The 24364-nt window shown below is 37.5% G+C and overlaps 1 protein-coding gene across 4 annotated transcripts in view; it reads right to left on the reverse strand.

Annotated features, from left to right (window-relative positions):
• Positions 1–24330, reverse strand: part of GFM2 (GTP dependent ribosome recycling factor mitochondrial 2) — a 75284-nt gene extending 50954 nt beyond the window's left edge. For 3 of the 4 annotated variants that reach the window (XM_043591971.1, XM_043591979.1, XM_043591986.1), the window contains exons 1-5: positions 24217–24330; positions 13048–13129; positions 11626–11710; positions 9949–10006; positions 9423–9520 (exon numbers count right to left, since the gene is read on the reverse strand). In XM_043591971.1, the coding sequence (XP_043447906.1) occupies positions 9423–9520; positions 9949–10006; positions 11626–11710; positions 13048–13110 (304 nt within the window). In that variant the 5' untranslated portion in view covers positions 13111–13129; positions 24217–24330. Of the gene's footprint in view, positions 1–9290; positions 9521–9948; positions 10007–11625; positions 11711–13047; positions 13130–24216 lie in introns of those variants that run through there. The other variant, XM_043591995.1, reaches the window with a different exon arrangement.
• Between the last annotated feature and the right edge of the window lie 34 nt (positions 24331–24364).

Consider the following 24364-nt stretch of genomic DNA (forward strand, 5'->3'; position numbering starts at 1 on the left):
CAAGACCTCTTCTTCATAAAGCCACTACTTTTAACAGCAGGAGATATGGCTGACTTTCCTAATACACAGAAACAGACACAGAGAGGTAGACAAAATGAGGAGACAGGGGAATATGTCCCAAATGAAAGAACATGACAAAATCACAACAGGAGACATAAGTGAAACAGAAATTACTAAGCCTGGTAGAGAATTTAGAATAATGATCACAAAGATATTCACTAAACTTGAGAAAAGAGTGGAGGATATTGTTGACACCCTTAGCAAAGACAGAAAAAAATAACATGAGACATGAAGACTCAATAAATGAAACAAAAAAATAAATGGAATAAAAAGTAGGCTACAGGAAGCAAAGGAATGTTATCAGTGACCCGGAGGATAGAGAAATGGGAAGCAATCAAGATGAACAGATGAGAGACAAATACTGCATAATAAGAACTGACTTACAGAACTCTCACTCAATCAAGCATAGTAACATTCACGTTACACGGATCCCAAAAGAGAGAGAAAGGGTGGCAGAAAATGAATCTGAAGAGAAAATAGCTGAATACTTCCCAAATGTGAGGAGGGAAACAGAGATCCAGATTCAGGAGGCACAACAAATTGTCCCAACAAATTCAACCCCCAAGAAACAAATTGCCACAACAAATTCAAACTCCCCAACAAATGCAACTCAAGGGATTCCACACAAAGACACACATTAATTAAAATGGAAAAGGGGCGCCTGGGTGGCTCAGTCAGTTAAGCGTCCGACTTCGGCTCAGGTCATGATCTCATGGTCCGTGATTTCGAGCCCCGCATCGGGCTCTGTGCTGACAGCTCAGAGCCTGGAGCCTGCTTCAGATTCTGTGGCTCCCTCTCTCTGACCCTCCCCCGTTCATGCTCTGTCTCTCTCTGTCTCAAAAATAAATAAACGTTAAAAAAATAATAAAATAAAATGGAAAAAAAATTATGATAAAGAATTTTAAAGGTTGCAAGAGAAAAGAAGACAGTTACATACAAAGAAATCCCATAAGGCTATCAGTGGTTTTTTCAGACAGAAACTGCAGGCCAGACAGCAGTGGCATGATATATACAAAGTGCTGAAAGGATTTTCTGCAGCCATGAATACTCTATCCAGCAAGGCTATCATTTCGAATTGAAAGATAGACTTTCTCACACTAACAAAAACTAAAGGAGTTTAAGACCACTAAACCAGTCCTACAAGAAATATTAAAGGGCACTCTTTGAGTGGGAAGCAAAGACCATAAGTAAAAGTGTAAAAAAGTAAAAACACAAAAAAACCATTAAAAGTAAATACTTCCAGGGGCACCTGGGTGGCTCAGTCGGTTAAGTGTCTGACTTTGTCTCAGGTCATGATTTCACAGCTTGTGAGTTCAAGCCCCAGGGTGAACTGGAGCCTGCTTCAGACTCTGCCCCAATACTACTCGTGCTCTGTCTGTCTGTCTCTCTCTCAAAAATAAACATCACAAAAATTTTTTTTAAAGAAAGTAAATGCTTCTGTAAAAACCAGTTAAAATATTCAGAAAATAAAAGGATGTAAAAATGACATCCTATACCAAAAGCATGGGGAGTGGGATTACAGAGGGGTTTAAAGTTCTGCAACCATCAACTTAATATACACTACTATATGCAGAAGAGGTTCTACACAAACCTAATGGTAATCACAAAATAAAAACCAGTAATAGACACGCAAAGAATGAAGAAAAAGGAATCCAAGTATATCACTGAAGAAAGCCAACAAACCATGAAAGAAAGGGTCAGAAAAAAGGTGCAAAAACAACCACAAAACAAGTAACAAAATGGCAAAAATATATACTAATCAGTAATTACTTTGAATGTAAATGGACTAAACACTCCAATCAAAAGACACAGGGTGACAGAATGAATAAAAACAAGACCCATCTAAATGCTACCTACAAGAAACTCATTTCAGACAGAAAGACACTTGCAGATTGAATGTGAGGGACAGAAAAACATTTATCATGCAAATGGATGTCAAAAGAAAGCCAGGATAGCCATACTTATATCAGACAAAATAGACTTTAAAACAAAGTTTGTAACAAGAGACAAAAACCACTGAATAATAAAGGGTACAATCCAACAGCAGAATAACAATTGTAAATATTTATGCACCCAACATGAAAGCACCCAATTCCAAAAAACAGTTAGCAACAAACATAAAGGAACTAATCAAAAGTAACACAACAATAGTAAAGTGACTTGAATACCCCACTTAGATCAACGGACAGATCATCAAACCAGAAAATAAACAAGGAAATAGTGGCTATGAATGACACTCTGGACCAGATGGATGTAACAGGAGTATCAGAACATTCCATCTAAAACAGGAGAAAACACATTCTTTTCAAACACACACAGAACATTCTCCATAACAGATCACATATTTAGGCCACAGAACAAGTCTTAACAAATTATAAAAATCAAAGTCATACCATGCATCTTTCCTGACTACAACGCTATGAAACTAGAAAGCAACCACAAGAAAGGCTCTGCAAAGACAACAGATACATGGAAGTTAAATGACATGCTAGTAAACAATGAACGGGTCAACCAAGAAATCAAAGAATAAAAAAATTACATGGAAACAAAAATGAAAATTACAATGATTCAAAAACTTCGGGAAGCAGCAAAAGTGGTTCTAAGAGATAAGTGTACTATTGCAATACAGGTTTACTTCGAGAAGAAAAATCTCAAACAACATAACCTCATACCTAAAGGGATTAGAAAAAGAACACATAAAACCCAAACCCAGCAAAAGAAGAAAATACAGATTAGAACAGAAATAAATGACACAGAAAGTAAAAAAACAAACAAAAAACCCAATAGGATGGATCAACGAAAGCAAGAGAGAATTCTCTGAAAGGATGAACAAAATTGAAAAACCCGTAGCAAGATTCATTAAAAAAAAAAAAAAAAAAAAAAAAAAGCAGAGAAAGAGGGGTTGGGGGTACCCAAATAAACAAAATCACCAATGAAAGAGGAGAAATAACAATCAACACCAAATAAATACAAATAATTGTTACAGAATATTATGAAAACCTAAATGCCAACACATTGGACAACTTAAAAGAAATGGATAAATTCCTAGAAACATATAACCTACCCAACCTATGGTGAAAGAAATGGAAAAATTGAACAGACCAATTACCTGCAATGAAATCAGTCATCAAAAACTCAGAAAAAAAGCAATGCTTGAGGGCTCAGTCAGTTAAGTGTCTGACTTCAGCTCAGGTCATGATCTCACAGTTGGTGAGTTTAAGCCCCACGTGAGACTCTGTGCTGACAGCTCAGAGCCTGAAGCCTGCTTTGGAGTCCATGTCTCCCTCTCTCTCTGCCCCTTCCCCACTCTGTGTCTCTCTCTCTCTCACTCTCTCCCTCTCTGTCTCAAAAATAAACATTAAAATTTTTTTTTAACTCTCAAAAAACAAAAGTCCAGGACCAGAAGGCTTCACAGGAATGCTACAAAACATTTAATAAAGTGTTAATACCTATTCTCCTCAGAATATTCTGAAAAACACAAGAGGAAGGAAAACTTCCAAATTCATTCAACGAGGCCAGTATCATCCCGATACCAAAACCAAACAGAAACCCACACACAAAAAAAGAGAGAACTATAGGCCAATATTTCTCATGAATATAGATGCAAAAAAACCTCAACAAAATATGAGCAAACCAAATCCAACAATACATTTAAAAAAACCATATACCACAATCAAGTGGGACTTATTCCAGGGATGCAAGGGCAATCCAGTATTTGCAAACAATCACTGTGATAAGAGAAAGGATAAAAACTGTATAATCATTTTAGTAGATGCATAAAAAGCACTTGACAAAGTACATCCATTCATGATAAAAATCCTGTGCAAAATAGGTCAAGAAGGAAACATACCTCATATGATAAAGGCCTTCTATGAAAAACTCACAGCCAACATCACACTCTACCATGAAAAACTGAAAACTTTTTCCTTAAGGTAAAGAACAGGACACAGATATCCACTCTCACTTTAATTCAACATAGTACTGGCAGTCCTAGCCATAGTAATCAGATAAGAAAAAGAAATAACAGGGATCCAAATTGGTAAGAAAGAAGTAAAACTTGCACTATTTCCATCTGACACAATACTACATACAGAAAACCCTAAAGATTCCACCAAAAAACTGCTAAAACTGATAAATGAATTCAATAAAGTTGCAGGATACAAAATCAATGTGCAGAAATTTGTTGCATTCTTACACACTAATAGCAAAGTAGCAGAAAGTGAAAATAAGAAAACAAGCCTATTTACAAGTGTACCCAAAACAATAAAATACCTTGGAAAAAATTTAACCAAAGAGGTGAAAGACGTATACTCTGAAAGCTATGAAACACTGATGAAAGAAATTCAAGACAACACAAAGGAAAGAAAGACATTCACAGACTGGAAGAACAAATACTGGTGAAATGTTCAGACTACCTCAAACAATCTATAGATTTAATGTAATCCCTACCAAAATATCAACAGCATTTTTCACAGAACTAGAACAATCCTAAAATTTGTATGAAACCACAAAAGATGTAGAATAGCCAAAGCAATCTTGAAAAAGAACAACAAAACAGGAGGTATCACAATTCCAGATTTCAAGTTATATTACAAAGCAGTAGTAATTAAACAGTATGGTACTGGCATAAAAACAGACACAGAGGTCAGTGTAATAGAACAGAAAACTAAGAAATAAACCCACAATATATGGTCAATTAATCTTTGACAAAGGAAGAATGAATAACCAGTGGGAAAAAAGACAGTCTCTTCAACGAACAGTGCTGGGAAAGCTAGACAGCTATAAGCAAAAGAATGAAACTGGACCACTTTCTTACGCTATACACAAAAATGAACTCAAAATGGATTAAAGACCTAAATGTTGAGACCTGAAACCATAAAAACCTTCGAAAAGAGCACAGAAAGTCATCTATCTGACATCAGCCATAGCAACATTTTTCTAGGTATGTCTCCTGAGGCAAGGGAAATAAAAGCAGAAATAAATTATTGGGACTACATCAAAATAATAAGCTTCTGCACAGTGAAGGGAATGATCAACAAAACTCAAAGGCAACCAACCTACTGAATGGGAGAAGATATAGGCAAATGACATAACTGATTAGTACCCAAAACATATAAAGAACTGATACAACTCAACACCCAAAAAAGCACATAATCCAATCAAAACATGGGCAGAAGATGTGAACAGACATACCTGCAAAGAAGACATACAGATGGCTAACACACACACGAAGATGCTCAACATCACTCATCATCAGAGAAACACAAATCGAAATCACAATGAGGTATCACCTCACACCTACCAGAATGGCTAAAATCAAAAACACAAGAAATAACAAGTACTGATGAGAATGTGGAGAAAAAAGAACCCTCTTTTACTGTTGGTGGCAATGCAAACTGGTGCAGCCACTCTGGAAAACAGTGGAGCTTTCTCAAAAAGTTAAAAATAGGGGCGCCTGGGTGGCGCAGTCGGTTAAGCGTCCGACTTCAGCCAGGTCACGATCTCGCGGTCCGTGAGTTCGAGCCCCGCGTCGGGCTCTGGGCTGATGGCTTAGAGCCTGGAGCCTGTTTCCGATTCTGTGACTCCCTCTCTCTCTGCCCCTCCCCCGTTCATGCTCTGTCTCTCTCTGTCCCAAAAATAAATAAACGTTGAAAAAAAAAAATTTAAAAAAAAAAAAAAAAGTTAAAAATAAAACTACCCTAGGACCCAGGAATCACACTCCTGGGTATCTACCCCCCAAAATACAAAAAGCCTAATTTAAAGGGATATATGGACCCCTATGTTTACTGAAGCATTATTTACAATAGCTAAGATACGGAAGCAGCTCAAATGTCCATCAACAGATGAATGGATAAAGATGTAGGATACACACACACACACACACACACACACACACACACACACACACACAGAATACTATTCAGCCATAAAAAAGTAAAATCTTGACATTTGCAACAACATGGATAGAGCTGAAAGTGTAATGCTAAGCGAAATAAGTCAGAGAAAAACGAGTATCATATGATCTCTCTTATCTGTGGAATTTAACAAACAAAATAATGAAAAACAAAGAAACAAAACAAAGAGAAAAAAGAAAGAAATCAAGAAACAGACTCTTAACTATAGAGAACTGATGGTTAACAGAGTGGGTGAGGGACAGGGAAATATATATATATATATATATATATATATATATATACGTGTATATATATATATGTGTGTGTACACACACACACACATATATATATATACACGTGTACACACACACACACACACACACACACACACACTGGAATATTATGTATTACACAGTCACAAAGAAGAATGAGATCCTGCCATCCGAAAAACAGAGGGTATCATGCTAAGTGAAATAAGTCATACCCAGAAAGACAAGTACCATGTGATTTCACTAAGTGCAATCTAAAACAAACAAAAAGCAAAAGCAGACCTGTGAATACAGAGAAGTGATGGTAGCCAGAGGGAAGGGAAGCAGGGGGATGGGCAAATGGGTATAAGGGAGTGGGAGGTTTCTAGTTATGGAATGAATAAGAGCTGGGGATGAAAGGTACAGCACAGGGAATACAGTCGATGACACTGTAATAGTGTTGTACGGTAACAGATGGTAGTTATACTTGTGGTGAGCATAACGATGTATACAGTTGTCGTAAAGACAGAGTTGTCATAGAGACAAATCTTTTTTTTTTCTTTAAAGTTTATTCATTTATTTATTCTCAGAGCAGGGGAGGGGTAGATAGAGAGAAAGAATCCCAAGCAGGCCGCGCACTGTCCACACAGAGACTGACACGGGGCTCGAACTTACAAAACGTGATGAGATCATGACTTGAGCAGAAACCAAAAATTGGGACACCTAGCAGACTGTGTCACCCAAGTGCTCCCGTTGGGACAAATCTTGTGGACACAGGCTAAGTATTAAATAAGCCAGTCAAGGGGTGCCTGGGTGGCTCAGTCGGTTAAGTGGCCGACTTCAGCTCAGGTCACGATCTCGTGGTTCGTGAGTTCGAGCCCCGCGTCAGGCTCTGTGCTGACCGCTCAGAGCCTGGAGCCTGTTTCAGATTCTGTGTCTCCCTCTCTCTCTCTCTGACCCTCCCCCATTCATGTTCTGTCTCTCTCTGTCTCAAAAATAAATAAAATGTTAAAAAAAAAATTAAAAATAAATAAATACATAAATAAGCCAGTCACAAAAAGACCAATACTGTATGATTCTTTCCACTTATATGAGTTATCTAGAGTAGTCAAATTCATAGAAAGACAAAGTGGAATGATAGTTTCCAGGGGCTGGGCAGAGGGAAAAACATGGAGTTATTATTTAATGGGTATAGCATTTGGGTTTTACGATATTAAAAAGTTCTGAAGATTGCCAACAGTACTTAACACTACTTAAATGTACACTCAGAAATGCTTAATATGGTAAATGTTTTCTTATATGTGTATATTTTTTACCACAATTAAAAAAAAAGGCTGCCTTGAAAATTGCCCACCTAATCTGGATCCTCACTTCAGGAATACAAACTGGGGGTGTGAGAAAAGAATTATCATCATATCTGTGATACAAGAGAAGAAGCCTAATAATGTTGCACATTTTGCTGTTATATCCCCACTTACACAGCAGTAATTCTATGAGAAATGCATGTGTTCATACATTTCAGAAACTATCATCATGAATATTCTAATCCTGGGTGTTCTTTTCTTCTATAAATACTATGCTAAGTCCTCAACCAATTTCAAGGTCTAGAGAAATGGTTCTCAATATAATGCATTTCAAAATCTCTGTGGAGCTTTTGAAAAAGATTTCCACTTCTGGTATTATGGACATGAGGACCTCCATCTCAAATTTCAGAACAAAATGTTTTACCAGAGATAAAGATTGGTACTTTATAATGATAAAAAAGTTGATTCGTCAGAGAAACACAACAATCATAAATGTGTATATGATAAATACAGAGTTTTAAAATACATAACACAAAAATACAGACACCCAGGCGATACCACATACTTGCTGAATCTTAATTTCCAGCGTGGTGCTAAGGCACTGTTATTTAAAAACAAAATAAAACAAAAAAATTACATGGGGATTCAAATGTGCAAGAATGGTCAAGAACTACCATTTTTGACATCTTATAATTAAAAAATAAAATCAAAACTTAAGTAAATACTGCTACTACTGCTACTATTTCTACTGTGAATTGGATTAACAAAATCCTTTCTTCTGCAAGAGAATTTGATTCAATTAACTTTCTAGTTCTTTTCTTCTAGAAACCAGAGAACACAAGTATGTCAACTATGTTGCTAGGCAAAATATCTCTCTTTTTTAAAAATATTTATTTTGAGCAGAAGCATACGTGCACACACGTCTGAGTATAGGAGAGACAGAGAAAGAGGGAAAGAGAGAATCCCAAGCAGGCTCCAGGCTGTCAGCACAGGGCTTGAGCCCACAAATCGTGAAATCATAACCTGAGCCGAAATCAAGAGTCGGGCATTCCAATGAATGAGCCACCCAGACGCCACAGCAACATATCTTACAGAAAAAATAATTTGTGATTGGTAAGGTACATCTGAATTGGGAAGAGCTATATATGAATTGTAAATACTTGATGGAGATACACAACCTGAAGCTCCCCTGAGTGGGATATGGCACAGCCTTTCTAGTAAATCTGGAAGAGAGCCCACGGAGCTGTAACGAGAGGTTTTGGGGCTTAAGGGGCCTGAAGCTTGTAAGCCAGGGTAGCTCCTGTGAATTCTGTTGCCTTAAACTGTACTGTCACTTTAAAAATTTTTTTTTTTAAGTTTATTTATTCTTGAGAGATAGAGAGAGACAGAGCATGAGCAGGGGAGGGGGAGAGAGAGGGGGAGACACAGAATCCGAAGCAGGCTCCAGGCTCTGAGCTGTCAGCACAGAGCCCAACGCGGGGCTTGAACTCACGAACCGCGAGATCATGACCTGAGCTGAAGCCGGACGCTTAACCGACTGAGCCACCCAGGCGTCCCTGTACTGTCACTTTTGAGTGGCCAAAGAAGTTAGTTCCCAGATAGCTATGTGCACTGCATTAAGGACTCGTGCAGAAAGAAACACCTATTGCTGGTAAGCGGGGAAGCTATGGTTCCTGTCCTATAGCATTCTGAGTAGATGAGGGCGAATTGTTGTCCAAGATAGTCCTGTGAGTCTGAATGTTGAGTTGAACCTAAGAAAACTCTTTGGTGGGTGTTGCAACTACCTTATCTTTATGTTGTGGTTTAGACATCAGTACTTCCATGCCATACTCAAGATCTCTAGGTTGACTTCTTAAAACATTTTCCAGTGATGTTTTTGCTAATGGGGGTTGGGGTGAGGAGGAATCCATTCTAACCTCCCAGCGATCTTGTGTATCCAGAATAGTACAATATTCTTTCTGTGGTGGTAGTTTTGCCTGCATCAATATGAGCCATAATTCCAATATTTCGGATTCTGTTTGAAAGGTGGAGAAAAAAAAAAAAAAAAGCATGTGTTACATAGTGGTCATTACTAAAACCGTAAAACCAAAATATGTATTCTATATGCTGGGCAAATTTCAAAGCTAGTTACTATTTCATAAAAACGATAAAACCAGAAAATACATCCCTACCACATTATTCTGACAAAACAGCTAAATAACAAACAGCTAACTACAATCTTGTGAATTTTACTTTTAGTTCTAGGAAAATTGTGCTGCTGCTACATTAAAAATATTTAGCACTGAAATGGAAAAAAAAATAGCTTTAAAGATATATACCAACATCTATTTATAGTTAGCGAGGGCAGAAAGCTAAATTAACAATGCTAAATTAAGCCCATGACAGAAACCTTTACCTTTTCACACAGTGAATGAAAAAGACAGTATCAATGATAGTACTTACTTAGCTATGGGAGGATTGATGACAGAATGAAGGGATTTGATATCATTTCCTATCAAACCTAATGGAAAGAGGGTTATAATTGAAAAGTTTAAGAAATTTTCCTTTAATTGACAAAGAAGTTAAAATAATTTTAAGCAAATACAGTAATTCCAAGTACAGTAAAATCCAAGATAAATAAAACTTTCTTTTACCTAAAAGTTATATCTCTAAAGAAAAGGCAATGGATGATGATAAGGTAAATTTTCAAACATAAATTTCTAGAAGACATCCTTAGAAAAATATAAATTTACCCCAATCTTTCCCACTTTTTTTTAATGTTTATTTATTTTTGACAGAGCATAAGCAGGAGAGGGGCAGACAGAGGGTATGAGAGAGGGGGCTAGAAAATCAAAGCAGGCTCTGTGCTGACAGCAGTGAGCCCAATGTGGGGCTCGAACTCACGAACCGCAAGATCATGACCTGAACCAACTGACTGAGGTCAATCGACTTAGCTACCCAGGTGCCCCTAATCTTTGCCACTTTCTACAATTCTACAATAGACATAAAAAATATAGAAGAATGTTCATAGCAATGATCTTAAGGCAACAGCTCCTGAACCAAAGAAAAATAAAATGCACAGTCCTGTGAACCTGCAATGTCAAGGCCTAAAGAGTTAAGAGTGATCCTCATATCAGATGACGATGAATTTCTGTACAATTTGAAACCCATCTTCCCTCAGTATTTCCAAACATACAATATCTTTAACGATGGCCTGGGAAGTATCAGTGAATTGGAGCTATAACAATCTAAGACTTCCAAAAGGCCAAGTAGTATTTCTCGAATACAAAAAGCCCATAAAAATTTACTCCACACTTATATATTTTATTAATTTTAAAGCAAAAATGCAGTTACATTTATAAATTTAATCTACACCTATTTAAATCAGTTTTGCAAAACTTCTACAATAAATTAAGAATAGTTCTATTGTATTTTGAAAACCTCCTAGCAGTTCGAAGACTGAAGGATGGCCTGTATGGCTACAGATAAATTTGATGAGCAAAATATAGAAACGTAGATACAAGCCAATACTGCAGACCATTAAATTCACATGCCCTTAACAGTCACACAATCAGTATCATTACTCCATTACTCTCACATGACAAAGATGGTAATTCGAACAGCAACAGAATGCAACTAGTTTTAATGAGTCTCCCATATGCTTGCTTGCTTCAAACACAGAAGACCATTCAGAATTAGTTGCTCAGGCTACCAGTTTTCAATAGCCATACTACCTAACGTAAACTATCCCAGATAAGTATTTAACCAACTACTCTTAAGAACCTTTAAAATAAATGATTTGGGCAAACCTCGAATGACAGAAAATACTTATGTATAAAAACCAGAAAAGGACTAGAAAGTAAGTATTTTACAGCAAGAGCACTCTACAAATAGACAACCCGCTAAACTTTTGAGCCAGCGACTAAAGCCACCAACCTTTCTCTTTGTTTAGCTCATGTGGATGGGGAGCAGATAAGGAGCACAGGCCTACTACCCCTGGCATCTATCAGAATACATCCAACTCATAATAATCTTAAGGAAATAGTCAAGAAGTAAAAAGGAAGCAGTATTCTGAAAATGGAATGCTTGCCAACAAGAGAGAAAGCAAACAAGCAGTAAAATGAGAATCAAATTTTGTACCTGGTAGAGAACTGTAGTTTCTTCCAAGAGGCACATGTGACTTTAGTCTTTGTAAACTTGCTCTCATTTTAGAGCAACACATAATCTAGTGAGGAGAAAAAGAACCCTGACATTAATTTTATTTTAGCATTTCTGATTACAGTACTTTTAACATCATAACTACGCTTTGTGAGAAGATGAAATACTTTGAATCTCCTTAAAGTAGTCTGAATTTATTAACTCTAGCTCCTTTAAAAAGTGACAACCCAAAATTATACTACAGGAAAGAACAAAAAAAAACTAAAACTGACTTGCTATTTTGAGCTGATCTTAGATGATGGTTCTCTAAGATCTGCAGCATTAATATCACGAGGAACACAAATTCTACAGATCTACTCCAGACAAGAAAATAACAAACTCTGGGGACAGAGGCAAACAATCTGTGGGAATTTTTATTTAACTGAAGTATAATGAACACAGTGTTGTATTACTTTCAGGTGTACTGAACAATCTGCATTTCTACAAGCCCTCCAGGTGATTCTGATAGCTACAGTTTGAGAACCACAGTCCTGAAGTTTCCAGAGAGCCAGAAAAGTTAATCAGGTCTCTCACCCTGGCTACTTCTTGATTCCCCTCTACAGCTGCTAAGAGCTGGTGGGGGTCATGAACTCTAAAACCATTAGCTGTTTTGGGGATTTATAAAAGTGGTTACAAATTAGAATCACCTGGGAAACTTTAAAAAACATTTGGCGAGATGGGGGGGGGGGGTAGTTGGGAGAACTAGGGACTGGCATTTTTTAAAAGTTTCTTTAGTATCTTCTCCCAGTGTTTCCACACAGAGGTTGATTATTACCCATCCCAATTTATCCCCAAACAACTAGATACACATTTAATGGCTGCTAATACATTTGGAATTATTATAGTTAGTATAATAATTTGGGGTTGTCACAATCTGCCTTTTAATGCTATCTTGGAATGCATGCCTGTATTCTATATCACTTCTACATTAGTTAGCAAGTTTTTGTCAATAAAACACTGTTATCCTAAGAAATATTTCAAAAGTATAGACTCAAAGATATTTAAATTTCCACTGCATACTGACCTGGGTAAGAGAGTAGCTACCTGTCACAGACATGTAGTCTGAAAGCATCAGCAATGAACACACTAAAGAAAACCTGTGTAAGTCTTTGGGACACTAATGACTTCAAAATGGAATATACAAAAGGATATTCTTTAAAACGCTGCACAGTGAATTTTCAAGTAGCCAAATGAATTTACAGACTAGTGATAAGGTCTGCTGCTTCTTTGTTACAGTTTCTCCCACACTCCCTGTTAAGAAAAACTGTTGAAAATAAAGATACACTAGTCTAAGAGTATACCAGCCCTTTGGGAAAGTAAAGGAACTGAACGTGAAGTACATTTAATTTTACAAGAAAAACTTACATTAACGTGCAGGATGGGTATTTTCTTATGACTGACTACAAATTTCCTCAAGTTGGACAACATGTTGATCCTCTGTTATTCTCTGAAAAAGAAATATACAAAAATTTTAAACTAAGTTTGCATATTATATGTCAGTAAGACATATGTAAAGCATATGCAACATATATGGTAACAATGTATTATGTTGAAACAATAGGTACAATACTTTTAGCTATCAAAAACTCCATGCATCATTCAGAAAATAAAAATTCTGACAAAAATGAGAAATATGGTTCTCAAGCTAAAATATTCTTTATTTTTTCAACGTTTTAATTCTTCAAGATATGTACATACCATAAAAGAGATTGGAATTATAAAAATGTAACCAAAATGCATCTATGTATTTACGTAAAATTTAGTATAAAAAGGTAAGCTTCTACATGTTAATTTGTTAATTTCTCATTGGTAATGTAACTTATTGGTTTACTTATATATTCTGATTTTATTCATTCATACCATAAATATGTAAAAAAATACACAAGAGCAAGTTGTCTTCTGTGACTATAAAAACTAAGCGTGTTTATTTTTTTTAATTGAAACCCAAGTTAGTTAACATATACTGTAAAAATTGTTTCAGGAGTAGAATTTAGTGATTCATCACTTACATGTATCACCCAGTGCTCATCCCAACAAGTGCCCTCCTTAATGCCCATCACCCATTTAGCTCCTCCCCCCACCCTACACACAGCCAACAACCCTCAGTTTGTTCTCTGTATTTAAGAGTCTCTTATGGTTTGTTTCCCTCTCTGTTTTTATATTATTTTTGCTTCCCTTCCCCTATGGTCATCTGTTTGGTTTCTTAAATTCCACATATGACTGAAATCACCTGTCTTTCTCTGATTTATTTCATTTAGCATAATACACTGTGGTTCCATCCACATTGTTGTAAATGGGAAGATTTCATTATTTTGATCACCAAGTAATATTCCATGGAATATATATACCACATCTCCTTTATCCATTCATCAGTCGATAGTTATTTGGGCTTCCCATACTTTGGCTATTGTTGATAGGTCTGCTATAAACATTGGGGTGCACGTGCCCCTTCCAATCAGCACTCCTGTATCCTTTGGATAAATACCTAGTAATCCAATTACTGGGTCATAAGGTAATTCTATTTTTAATTTTTTGAAGAACCTCCATACTGTTTTCCAGAGTGGCTGAAGCAGTTTTTGCATTCCCATCTCCACATCCTTGCCAACATCTGTTGTTGCTAGGAGTTTTTAATTTTAGCCATTCTGACAGGTGTGAGGTGGTATTTCATTGTGGGTTTAGTTTACATTTCTCTGATGAGTGATGTTGAGCATCTTTTCAGGTGTCTGTTAGCCATCTGGATGTCTTCTTTGGGGAAGTGTCTATTCATGTCGTTTGCCCATGCCTTTACTGGATTATTTGGGTTTTGGGTGTGGAGTTTGATAAGTTCTTTATAGATTTCGGATACTAACCCTTTATTTGACACGTCATCTGCAAATATCTTCTCCCATTCCGCTGGATGCCTTTTAGTTTTGCTGATTGTTTCCTTTGCTGTGCAGAAGTTTTTTATCTTGATAAGGCCACAATAGTTCATTTTTGCTTTTGTTTCCCTTGCCTTTGGAGACTTATCAAGTAAGAAGTTGCTGTGGCTGAAGTCAAAGAGGTTGTTGCCTGTTTTCTCCTTTAGTATTTTGATGACTTCCTGTCTTAGGTTTAGGTCTTTCATCCATCTTGAGTTTATTTTTGTATATGGTGTAAGAAAAGTGGTCCAAGTTCATTCTTCTGCACTGAGCAGTTTTCCCAACACTATTTTTTTTAATGTTTATTTTTGAGAGACAGAGTGTGAACGGGGGAGGGACAGAGAGAGGGAGGGAGACACAGAATCCGAAGCAGGCTCCAGATCTGAGCTGTCAGCACAGAGTCTGATGCGTGGCTCGAACTCACAGACTGCCAAGATCATGACCTGGGCCAAAGTCGGATGCCCAACTGACTGAGCCACCCAGGCGCCCCTGTAGTTCTCCTTTTTAGTGGGATCTTTGGTTTTGAAATCAAAGTAATATTGGCCTCGCAGAATCAGTCTGGAAGTTTTCCTTCCATTTCTATTCTTTGGAATCGCTTCAAAAGAATAGGTGTTAACTCTTCTTTAAATGTTTGATAGAATTCCCCCAGAAAGCCATCTGGCCCTGAACTCTTCTTTATTGGGACATTTTTGGTCTGTGATCCAATTTCTTTACTGTTAACGGGTCTGTTCAAATTTTCTATTTCTTCCTGTTTCGGTTTTAGTAGTTTATATGTTTCTAGGAATTTGTCCACTTCTTCCAGACTGCCCAATTTGTTTGCATATAATTGCTCCTCATATTCTCTTACTATTGCTTGTACTTCTGCAGTGTTGGTTGTGATTCTCTCCTCTTTCACTCGTGATTTTATTTACTTGGGTCCTTTCCCTTTTCTTTTTGATCAATCTGGCTAGGGAATATTCTACTTTTCTTAATTCTTTCAAAGAACCATCACCTGATTTCATTGATCTGTTCTACTGTTTTGTTTTTTATATTTTAAGATCATTGACTTGTTCTCTAATCTTTATTTTTTCCCTTTTTCTGCTGGCTTTGGGTTTTATTTGCTGTTATTTTTCTAGCTCTTTTAGGTGTAAGGTTAGGTTGTGTATTTGAGACTTTTCTTCCTTCTTTAGGAAGGTGTGAATTGCTATATGCTTCTCTCTTATGACTGCCTTTGCTGCATGTCAGAGGTTTTGGGCTGTCATGTTTTCATTTTTAATTTCAGCCTGACTAGATTTTATTTCTTCTAACTCCGCAAAAAAGGATTCTTTTCTGTCTTCTATGCTTTTTTCAACCCCAGCCAGTATTCTTAACATGGTTCTAAATTCTGGTTCAGATATCTTATTTATATCTGTGTTAAGTCCCTTGCTGTTATTTCTTCCTGTTCTTTCTGTTGCGGTGAATTCCTTCATTTTGTCATTTTGGAGGAAGAAAAAATTAATAAAATAAAAAATATTAAAAAATTAGTAACAAAACAAAAAAATCAAACAAAGGAAGAAGCTAGATCCTAGGTGTGTTTCTGCTTGCTTAAAGAAGCTTGATAGAATACAGAAAAAAGGTAAAGAAAAAATGTTAAAGTTAAAAAAATTAAATAGAATAAAATAAATAAAATGAAATAGAATAAAAAATTTTTTTAAATAAAAATCAAAGTAAAAAAATTTAAAAAATTTTTCTTTCTGTATCCATGAAAGAAAAAAAAGAAAACAATTTAAGCAAAAACAGAAGCAAAGAAAATGAACAAATGAACCAGCAAACAGAATGAAACCCGAATGAAGTTATATGCAGTCTCCCCTAGAAATGAAACTATGAAGCACTCTGCGTTCTGTACATTAAGCCGGTGGAGTGACTTGTGCTGATCTTCCGGGGATGTGCTTGATGGGCGCAGTTGGGTGGGGCTCTGATCTCCACTAGGTGGCGCTGCTTACCTTACTGGGGTGGCACATGTGTGCAAGCACGGGGGGAAGTGGAAATGGCTTCACCCAGCTCCCTCCTCTCTGTTACAGGACATTTGCGCTCTCACCCAACCGTGATCAAGTACCTCTCCTCCATCTCAGACCTCTGTCCACCCCGTCTCTACCCTGTAAGCTGTCCGCCCACCTTCCAGGTGCCACCTCCCTCCAGAGTTTTATCTCACATGGGGCTGTGTTTCAAAACTCCACACTTGAGAGGACCCTGCAGCATGGACCCACACCAACCCTCTGGGGGAGGGTCTCACTGAGCAATGGCCGGGTGCCGGCTTGCCTCAGAAAACATTCATGCAATAGTGCAGCAGCAGAGTTTCAGAAATTATCGCAAACCACAACACACAGCCAGCATCAGGTTTTACTGCACTTTGGTATCTTTGTCCCAATACCAGCAAATGTGGCTGCTCTCCAGGGTCCACTGGGACCTTGGCCCAGGAGAGGCCATATGGCCTTTACCAAATGTACTCCAAGCAGGGGAACCACTTCTCCCCATGTGACACAGGGACCCCTCAGACCCTGCTGCCTACTCCTGGGGATTCACCCTAATTCCTCCCTAGAGCACCACCAGTCACCGAGCTCTGAAACTTCAGACTCTGCTCTCCAATGTTAATAGAATCCTGGTGGTACTAAAACCCTCTACTTTCACCCTGTCAGTAGTTTTGGAGAACAGATTTCTTGTTCAGTCCCCTGCAAGTGTTTTCACTCTTTCTCTTTCTCTCCAGCTACTTTCAGAGAGTGCTTTTCTTGCACAATCCTGATGCACTGCACTATCCCCTTTTTTTCTGTGCTCTCTCCATGAAAATGGCTCCCTACCCTCCATGGCTTTTCTCTCCACCAGTTCACCTCTCTGTACCGAGTACCTGCCAAGTTTTGTGGCTCAAGTTATGCAGATTGTTGTGTTAATCCTCAGATCAATTTCCTAGGTGTTCAAAATGGTCTGGTGCTGATCTAGCTGCATTTCAGGGATGAGACAACCTCAGGGTCTCCATGCGGCTCTGCCATCTTAACTCCTCCCCTCCAAAACTAAGGAACTTTAGTTTAAAAATATTTACTGAATTGATGGGGTGTTTGGGTGGCTCAGTCGGTTAAGCATCTGACTCTTGGTTTCGACCTGAGTCAAGATCTCACAGTTTCTAAGTTGGAGCCCTACATTGGTCTCTGTGCTGACAGCATGGAGCCTGCTTGGGATTCTTTCTCTTCCTCTCTCTCTGCCCCTCCCCTGCTCGTACTCTCTCTCTCTCAAAATAAATAAACTTAAAAATTAAAAACAAAAATATTTACTGAACTGAATATTCACTATGTTTCAAGTACACTATCAAGGCTATGAAAAATTCATAGAAGTATCTGACACTGGGTGGGGAGCAGGGAGACAGACTGTGTGCTATGTTATACAAGAATCCATGTCAAAATTCATTATTCTTCCTCCTAAATCTGTTCCTGTGTCTTGGAACAGACATATTCACTAGCCCTCATTTAGGAAGTCATCAAATCCTTTTGATTTTATTTCCTAAATATACCTTGAATCCAATCCCTCTTCATTTCCAGTACCAAACAATGTTTGCAGTATCATGCATGTTAGATCCATTCTAAAGTAGAACAGATTTTAACACAATAAAATACGAAAAAACTCACTAACAGAGTTTGACTTCACATTGCACTAAGAAACTACCACTTGTCAAAAGCCTGGTAAAGTCATGCACAATTTTCTGAAAAGACTATTAAAATACTCTTCCTTTTCTCAACCACCTATATGTATGAGGCTGGACTTACTTCAGAAGTTCAATCAAAAATAAAAAACATACATATATAGTAACAAATACAGAAGGTGATATGAGATGTCAGCTGTATTCTGTTATGCCCAAAATTAAAGAGATTTGTAAAACTAAGGCAGTGTAAAAGATTCCTCAAATGAAATTATTTTTGTTTTGGAAAATAATAGATTATTTCCCATAAAACTGTATAACTTACGTCAACAGTTAGTTGATTTACTATGTTTAAGTGAATTACTAAAATATTTTAAAGTTTTGTTTTAATATCTAAAGATTGAATATGAATTATAACACACATAAACAAAACTCTTTGGAGTTCTGAATCATTTTTAAGAGTGTGAAGAGTTCCTTTAGCTACATTTTTAAAACTTATTCCAACACCCTGTTTCCCCAAGTGAATGCCCATGATTATTTTAGGTTCTAAGAAAAAAAAAATGATTTACCAAATATCAGAAAAACTAGCCAAGAGAATCCATTTTGTAGACAGTAATACTTAAGAAATTAAAATAATTTGCTTTAAAAGGTGAATTTAAGGAAAAATATTAAGGAAATAATAACATAGCTGACATTCAGATATGACCAGTCTCAAAAAGTAGTACTCAAATCACTGAAGTGGGAAATAATGCTTTAATCCATTCTTTACACATATCCTTCAAATAAAAAACATCCTCTTGTCACTTCCCTACTCAAAACATTTAAAGGTTCTTAATACAACAAAACCTGTCCCAAACTACCTTCATGACTTGTACTCTCCTATTCCCTACTCTAAACCAGAGAGCTGTAGCCAAAATTCCCCAGGAACACCATGCTATGGCATCTTCACATCTTTGTATGTAATGTTGCCACGGCCTGAAAGCAGTCCTAGAATCCCCAAGACCCCACACCTGGTAAATTTCCATTCAACCTTCAAGTCCCAGCTTGGAACCTTTTCCTAATTTCCTAGAAAGTTTTAATACCACCTTCTCTATGTTTTTATAACACTCAGAACTTATATTTACTCACGACATATAAAATATTTATAAGCTATCTCCACTACTGTGAGCTCTCCAAATGGAAGGATCTTCCACTAACACTGCCCAGCACAATGCTACACTTTTTGATCTATTAAGTTGATTTAGGGCCCTCCAGTGATTTTCTTCTTCCCTGTGGATCAATGATCTTCAACAAAAATGGATGCCTACTAGTGGTGCTATAAAGTGAGTTATTCTATAAGGCCCAGACCTCCTTTGGCCTTGGAGAATAAAGAACTCACTAAACGTTGTAACACCTGATGGAACAAAAGCAATAATGAGGGGGAAAAAGGCGAACTACCCATTCTACATTACTAGCAACAAGTTACACTATGAACAAATACAAAGAACTCAGGGTTTGTTTTTTAAAACATGAGTAGAGAATCATGCCTGTAAAACTTAATATACAAAAACAGAAATCATGGACCACTAAAGAACAAGCACAAAATACATCAGCATGCAAGCAAAATGAAGATGATGTTGCTAAGAATCAAGTAATATATGAAAAAAGATGCTACAGCATCAAGTTCAAATGGTCTGTTTGCAGATATTTGTCACTGTACTTAGTAATTTCTCAAGTAGAAACTTCATTTCAGATTTGTATCATATTCAATGTTTTTTAGAAAAATATCAAGTTTGAATTAGCCCAATATGTTTATTATTGATTAATGTCAATCCCTAATATCTTTGCTTTTTCTCTTTATGTTGACTAGGTCATCTCATGCTATCAATCTAAACACTCGTTTTTATTTATTTCTAGCAGAAGTTCTAAAACAAATCATCTAAAGTGAGGTACATTTTATCTAAATTTTAAAAACCAGTTCTAGCCTTTAACTTCATTCAAGAAAAAAGTTTGCCCAATTAACTTTTACTCGCTAAAGGAAAAAAAAAGCTCAGGTAAAGATACTCTTAAATTTAGATCAACTGGACTGATAAAGCACTTCACAATTCCCCGGTTCATCTACATTTACTGCAGCAACACAGGGAGTTGGTTATCAGAAATAAAAAAAGTAAGTAACACATGATCCCCAACCTCAAGAAAAAGGTTAGCTTTAAAAATTCTATTCTGTCTCATGCATATCACAGTAGTAACTATTTCATTCATGGCAATTTTTACAAAGGTCTTACCATACCTATTCTTTAATGTAAAGAAGCTTGACTTTTTTAACCACACACAATCAATTTATAAATCAGCTTTCACAACCTCCGGACGTTTCACTTATAATCTCATCGGTATCAATAAATTCTACCTAAAGTTTCATCCAGATCAGAAGAATGCACTTTTATGCTTCTAACTGCCAGCATGCAAACAACAGATAGCTACTATAGACTTTAATAGGTAAAAAGAAGTGATGATATCCAATTTGGCTACTACCATATATAAGGAAGTAAGTTTCTCTAAAAGAGTTTTGCTGACATTAATCTGCTTAAGCAACCATTTTTAACCTGCAATCACAGCTGAAAGTAAGAACAAATGATAAACAACACAGCCAACCACTTTGCCTCCTCTATTTTACACAAATCAAAATGTGACAACTGCTTAACCTTTAGAACTTCATTTATTTTCTGTTCTTGATTCAAAAGGCAAAGAGTGCATGAGTGGCTTTGACAATCATAAACGAAAAAACATACTGATGATCTCACAACTTAAACCTACTAAAAGTTTCCATAAGCTGAAAGAACTACAACAGGAAACAATAAGGATAAATTTCACAATGTTAACCAAACGAAACCAACACAAAAGGGTTCATACTGTATGATTCCTATTATGTAAAGTATAAAATGGGCAAAGCTAATCCATTCTGCTACAAGTCAGGATAGTTCTTCTACTTGGGAGTCCAGTGACTGGAAAGAGGCATGAGGAGGACTTCTGAGGTGCAGGCTAATATAACTTCTTGATTCGGGTGTGAATTACAGGGTGTGGTCAGAGTCTGAAAACTCACTGAAGCATATGTCTATAGTATGCATTTTTCTGCGTGTATGTTACAATGCAATGAAAGTCTTTTAAAAACTTTTCATAAACTTCTAATTATAATACAAACTTCAAGTGGACCCTTCCCTTGTGGTGCAAAGATCCTACTAGTTTAGAGGACTTGCTGGAGTCCCAATTCTGTGATCTTTAATATATCAGTTAAAATCTCTGAGCCTATCTTTCCATCTACAACACTACGGGATCAGTATGAGAATTAAGTTCATTTATTCAACAAGAATTTACTGTTGTTGTATCTACCACTGCCTTCTAAGTAAAGGGATTAAAATTTCTGATGCATAGGGGCACTTGTACCCCAACGTTTACAGCAGCACTCTCAACAATAGCCAAATTATGGAAAGAGCCTAAATGTCCATCAACTGACGAATGGATAAAGAAACTGTGGTTTATATACACAATGGAGTACTATGTGGCAATGAGAACGAAATATGGCCCTTTGTAGCAACGTGGACGGAACTGGAGAGTGATATGCTAAGTGAAATAAGCCATACAGAGAAAGACAGATACCATATGTTTTTTTTTTTTGTTTTTTTTGTTTTTTTTTTTTTAATTTTTTTTTCAACATTTATTTATTTTTGGGACAGAGAGAGACAGAGCATGAACAGGGGAGGGGCAGAGAGAGAGGGAGACACAGAATTGGAAACAGGCTCCAGGCTCTGAGCCATCAGCCCAGAGCCCGACGCGGGGCTCGAACTCACGGACTGCGAGATCGTGACCTGGCTGAAGTCGGACGCTCAACCGACTGCGCCACCCAGGCGCCCCGATATGTTTTCACTGTTATGTGGATCCTGAGAAACTTAACAGGAACCCATGGGGGAGGGGAAGGAAAAAAAAAAAGAGAGGTTAGAGTGGGAGAGAGCCAAAGCATAAGAGACTCTTAAAAAATGAGAACAGGGGCGCCTGGGTGGCGCAGTCGGTTAAGCGTCCGACTTCAGCCAGGTCACGATCTCGCGGTCCGTGAGTTCGAGCCCCGCGTCGGGCTCTGGGCTAATGGCTCAGAGCCTGGAGCCTGTTTCCGATTCTGTGTCTCCCTCTCTCTCTGCCCCTCCCCCGTTCATGCTCTGTCTCTCTCTGTCCCAAAAATAAATAAACGTTGAAAAAAAAAAAATGAGAACAAACTGAGGGCTGATGGGGGGTGGAAGGGAGGGGAGGGTGGGTGATGGGTACTGAAGAGGGCATCTTTTGGAATGAGCACTGGGTGTTGTATGGAAACAAACTTGACAATAAATTTCATATATTTAAAAAAAATTAATACAATAAAATAAAATAAAATAAAATAAAATAAAATAAAATAAAATAAAATAAAATAAAATAAAATTAGTGTACAAAAGACATCCTTGGGTTCATACTGTCTATATCTTATTTGGTGGAAATAGACAAAAAGAATAAATAAAATACATAGCATCTCATATGGTAATACGTGCTACAGAGAATTAGGAAAGAAAAATTGGGCAGTAACTGTAACCAAGGTCACTTACTCAAGTGACATTTAAATGACATTTAAGCTGAGAGAAGACATTTGCAAATGACATATCAGATAAACGGTTAGTATCCAAAATCTATAAAGAACTTATCAAACTCAACACCCAAAAAACAAATAATCCAGTGAAGAAATGGGCAAAAGACATGAATAGACACTTCTCCAAAGAAGACATCCAGATGACCAACCAACACATGAAAAAATGCTCAACATCAGTCATCATCAGGGAAATACAAATCAACACCACAATGAGATACCACCTTACACGTGTCAGAATAGCTAACATTAACAACTCAGGCGACAACAGATGTTGGGGAGGATGCGGAGAAAGGATCTCTTTTGCATTGTTGGTGGGAGTGCAAGCTGGTGCAGCCACTCTGGAAAACAGTATGGAGGTTCCTCAAAAAACTAAAAACAGAACTACCGCAGGACCCAGCAATAGCACTACTAGGCATTTATCCAAGGGATACAGGTGTGCTGTTTTGAAAGGACACATGCACCCCAATGTTTATAGCAGCACTATCAACAATAGCCAAAGTATGGAAAGAGCCCAAATGTCTATCGATGGACGAATGGATAAAGACGTGGTGTATATATATACATACATATATATATATATACACATACACATATACATACACACACACACACACACATACATACAATGGAGTATCACTCGGCAATCAAAAAGAATGAAATCTTGCCATTTGCAACTATGTGGATGGAACTGGAGGGTATTATGCTAAGCGAAATTAGAAAAAGACAAATATATGATTTCAATCACATGAGGACTTTAAGACAGAACAGATAAACACAAGGGAAGGGAAGGAAATATAATATAAAAACAGGGAGGGTGACAAAACAGAAAAGACTCTTAAATATGGAGAACAAACAGAGGGTTCCTGGAGGGGCTGCGGGAAGGGGGGTGGGCTAAATGGGTAAGGGGCACTAAGGAGTCTACTCCTGAAATCACGTTGCACTATACGCTAACTTGGATGTAAATTAAAAAAATAAAGTAAAATAAAATAAATTAAAAAACAAAACAAAAATAAATGACATTTAAGCAAAGAACTCAAGCGTGTGAAGCAATACCTGGGGGAAGTGTATTCTAGGAAGAGAGATTACGTAATGTATTGCACCTGAAAATGCACAAATGTCAGAATTAGGGTTTTAAAGAAAATAAATCACATTAGAAGATAGAGCCATGAAAAACTGCCTCGAATCCATACACTGAGATTGAGGGGGAGGATGAAGGCCTTCGGGGCGGGGGGGGGGGGATCCTTTCCTCCTCCTCCGTGGCTGGCTGTTGTATCCCACAAGGGGGCACGGCGGCCAAGGGGGCAGGGTCATAGGCACGCGGGAGTCGCAACGCGCGGTCCGCGACCCACCTGGCACTGGAGCGCATACCGGAGGTCGGCTTTTTCCCGCCAGGTGCTGAGAGCCGCCGGTGCAGACCGCGCCGAAGTCCGCAAAGGCCTCACCGTCACGATACACTACTTCGGCGAAAGCCCTAGTACCACCAGAAAGGAACTTCGA

The sequence above is a fragment of the Prionailurus bengalensis genome, chromosome A1 (assembly GCF_016509475.1).
Source record: "Prionailurus bengalensis isolate Pbe53 chromosome A1, Fcat_Pben_1.1_paternal_pri, whole genome shotgun sequence".
Lineage (NCBI taxonomy): Eukaryota > Metazoa > Chordata > Mammalia > Carnivora > Felidae > Prionailurus > Prionailurus bengalensis.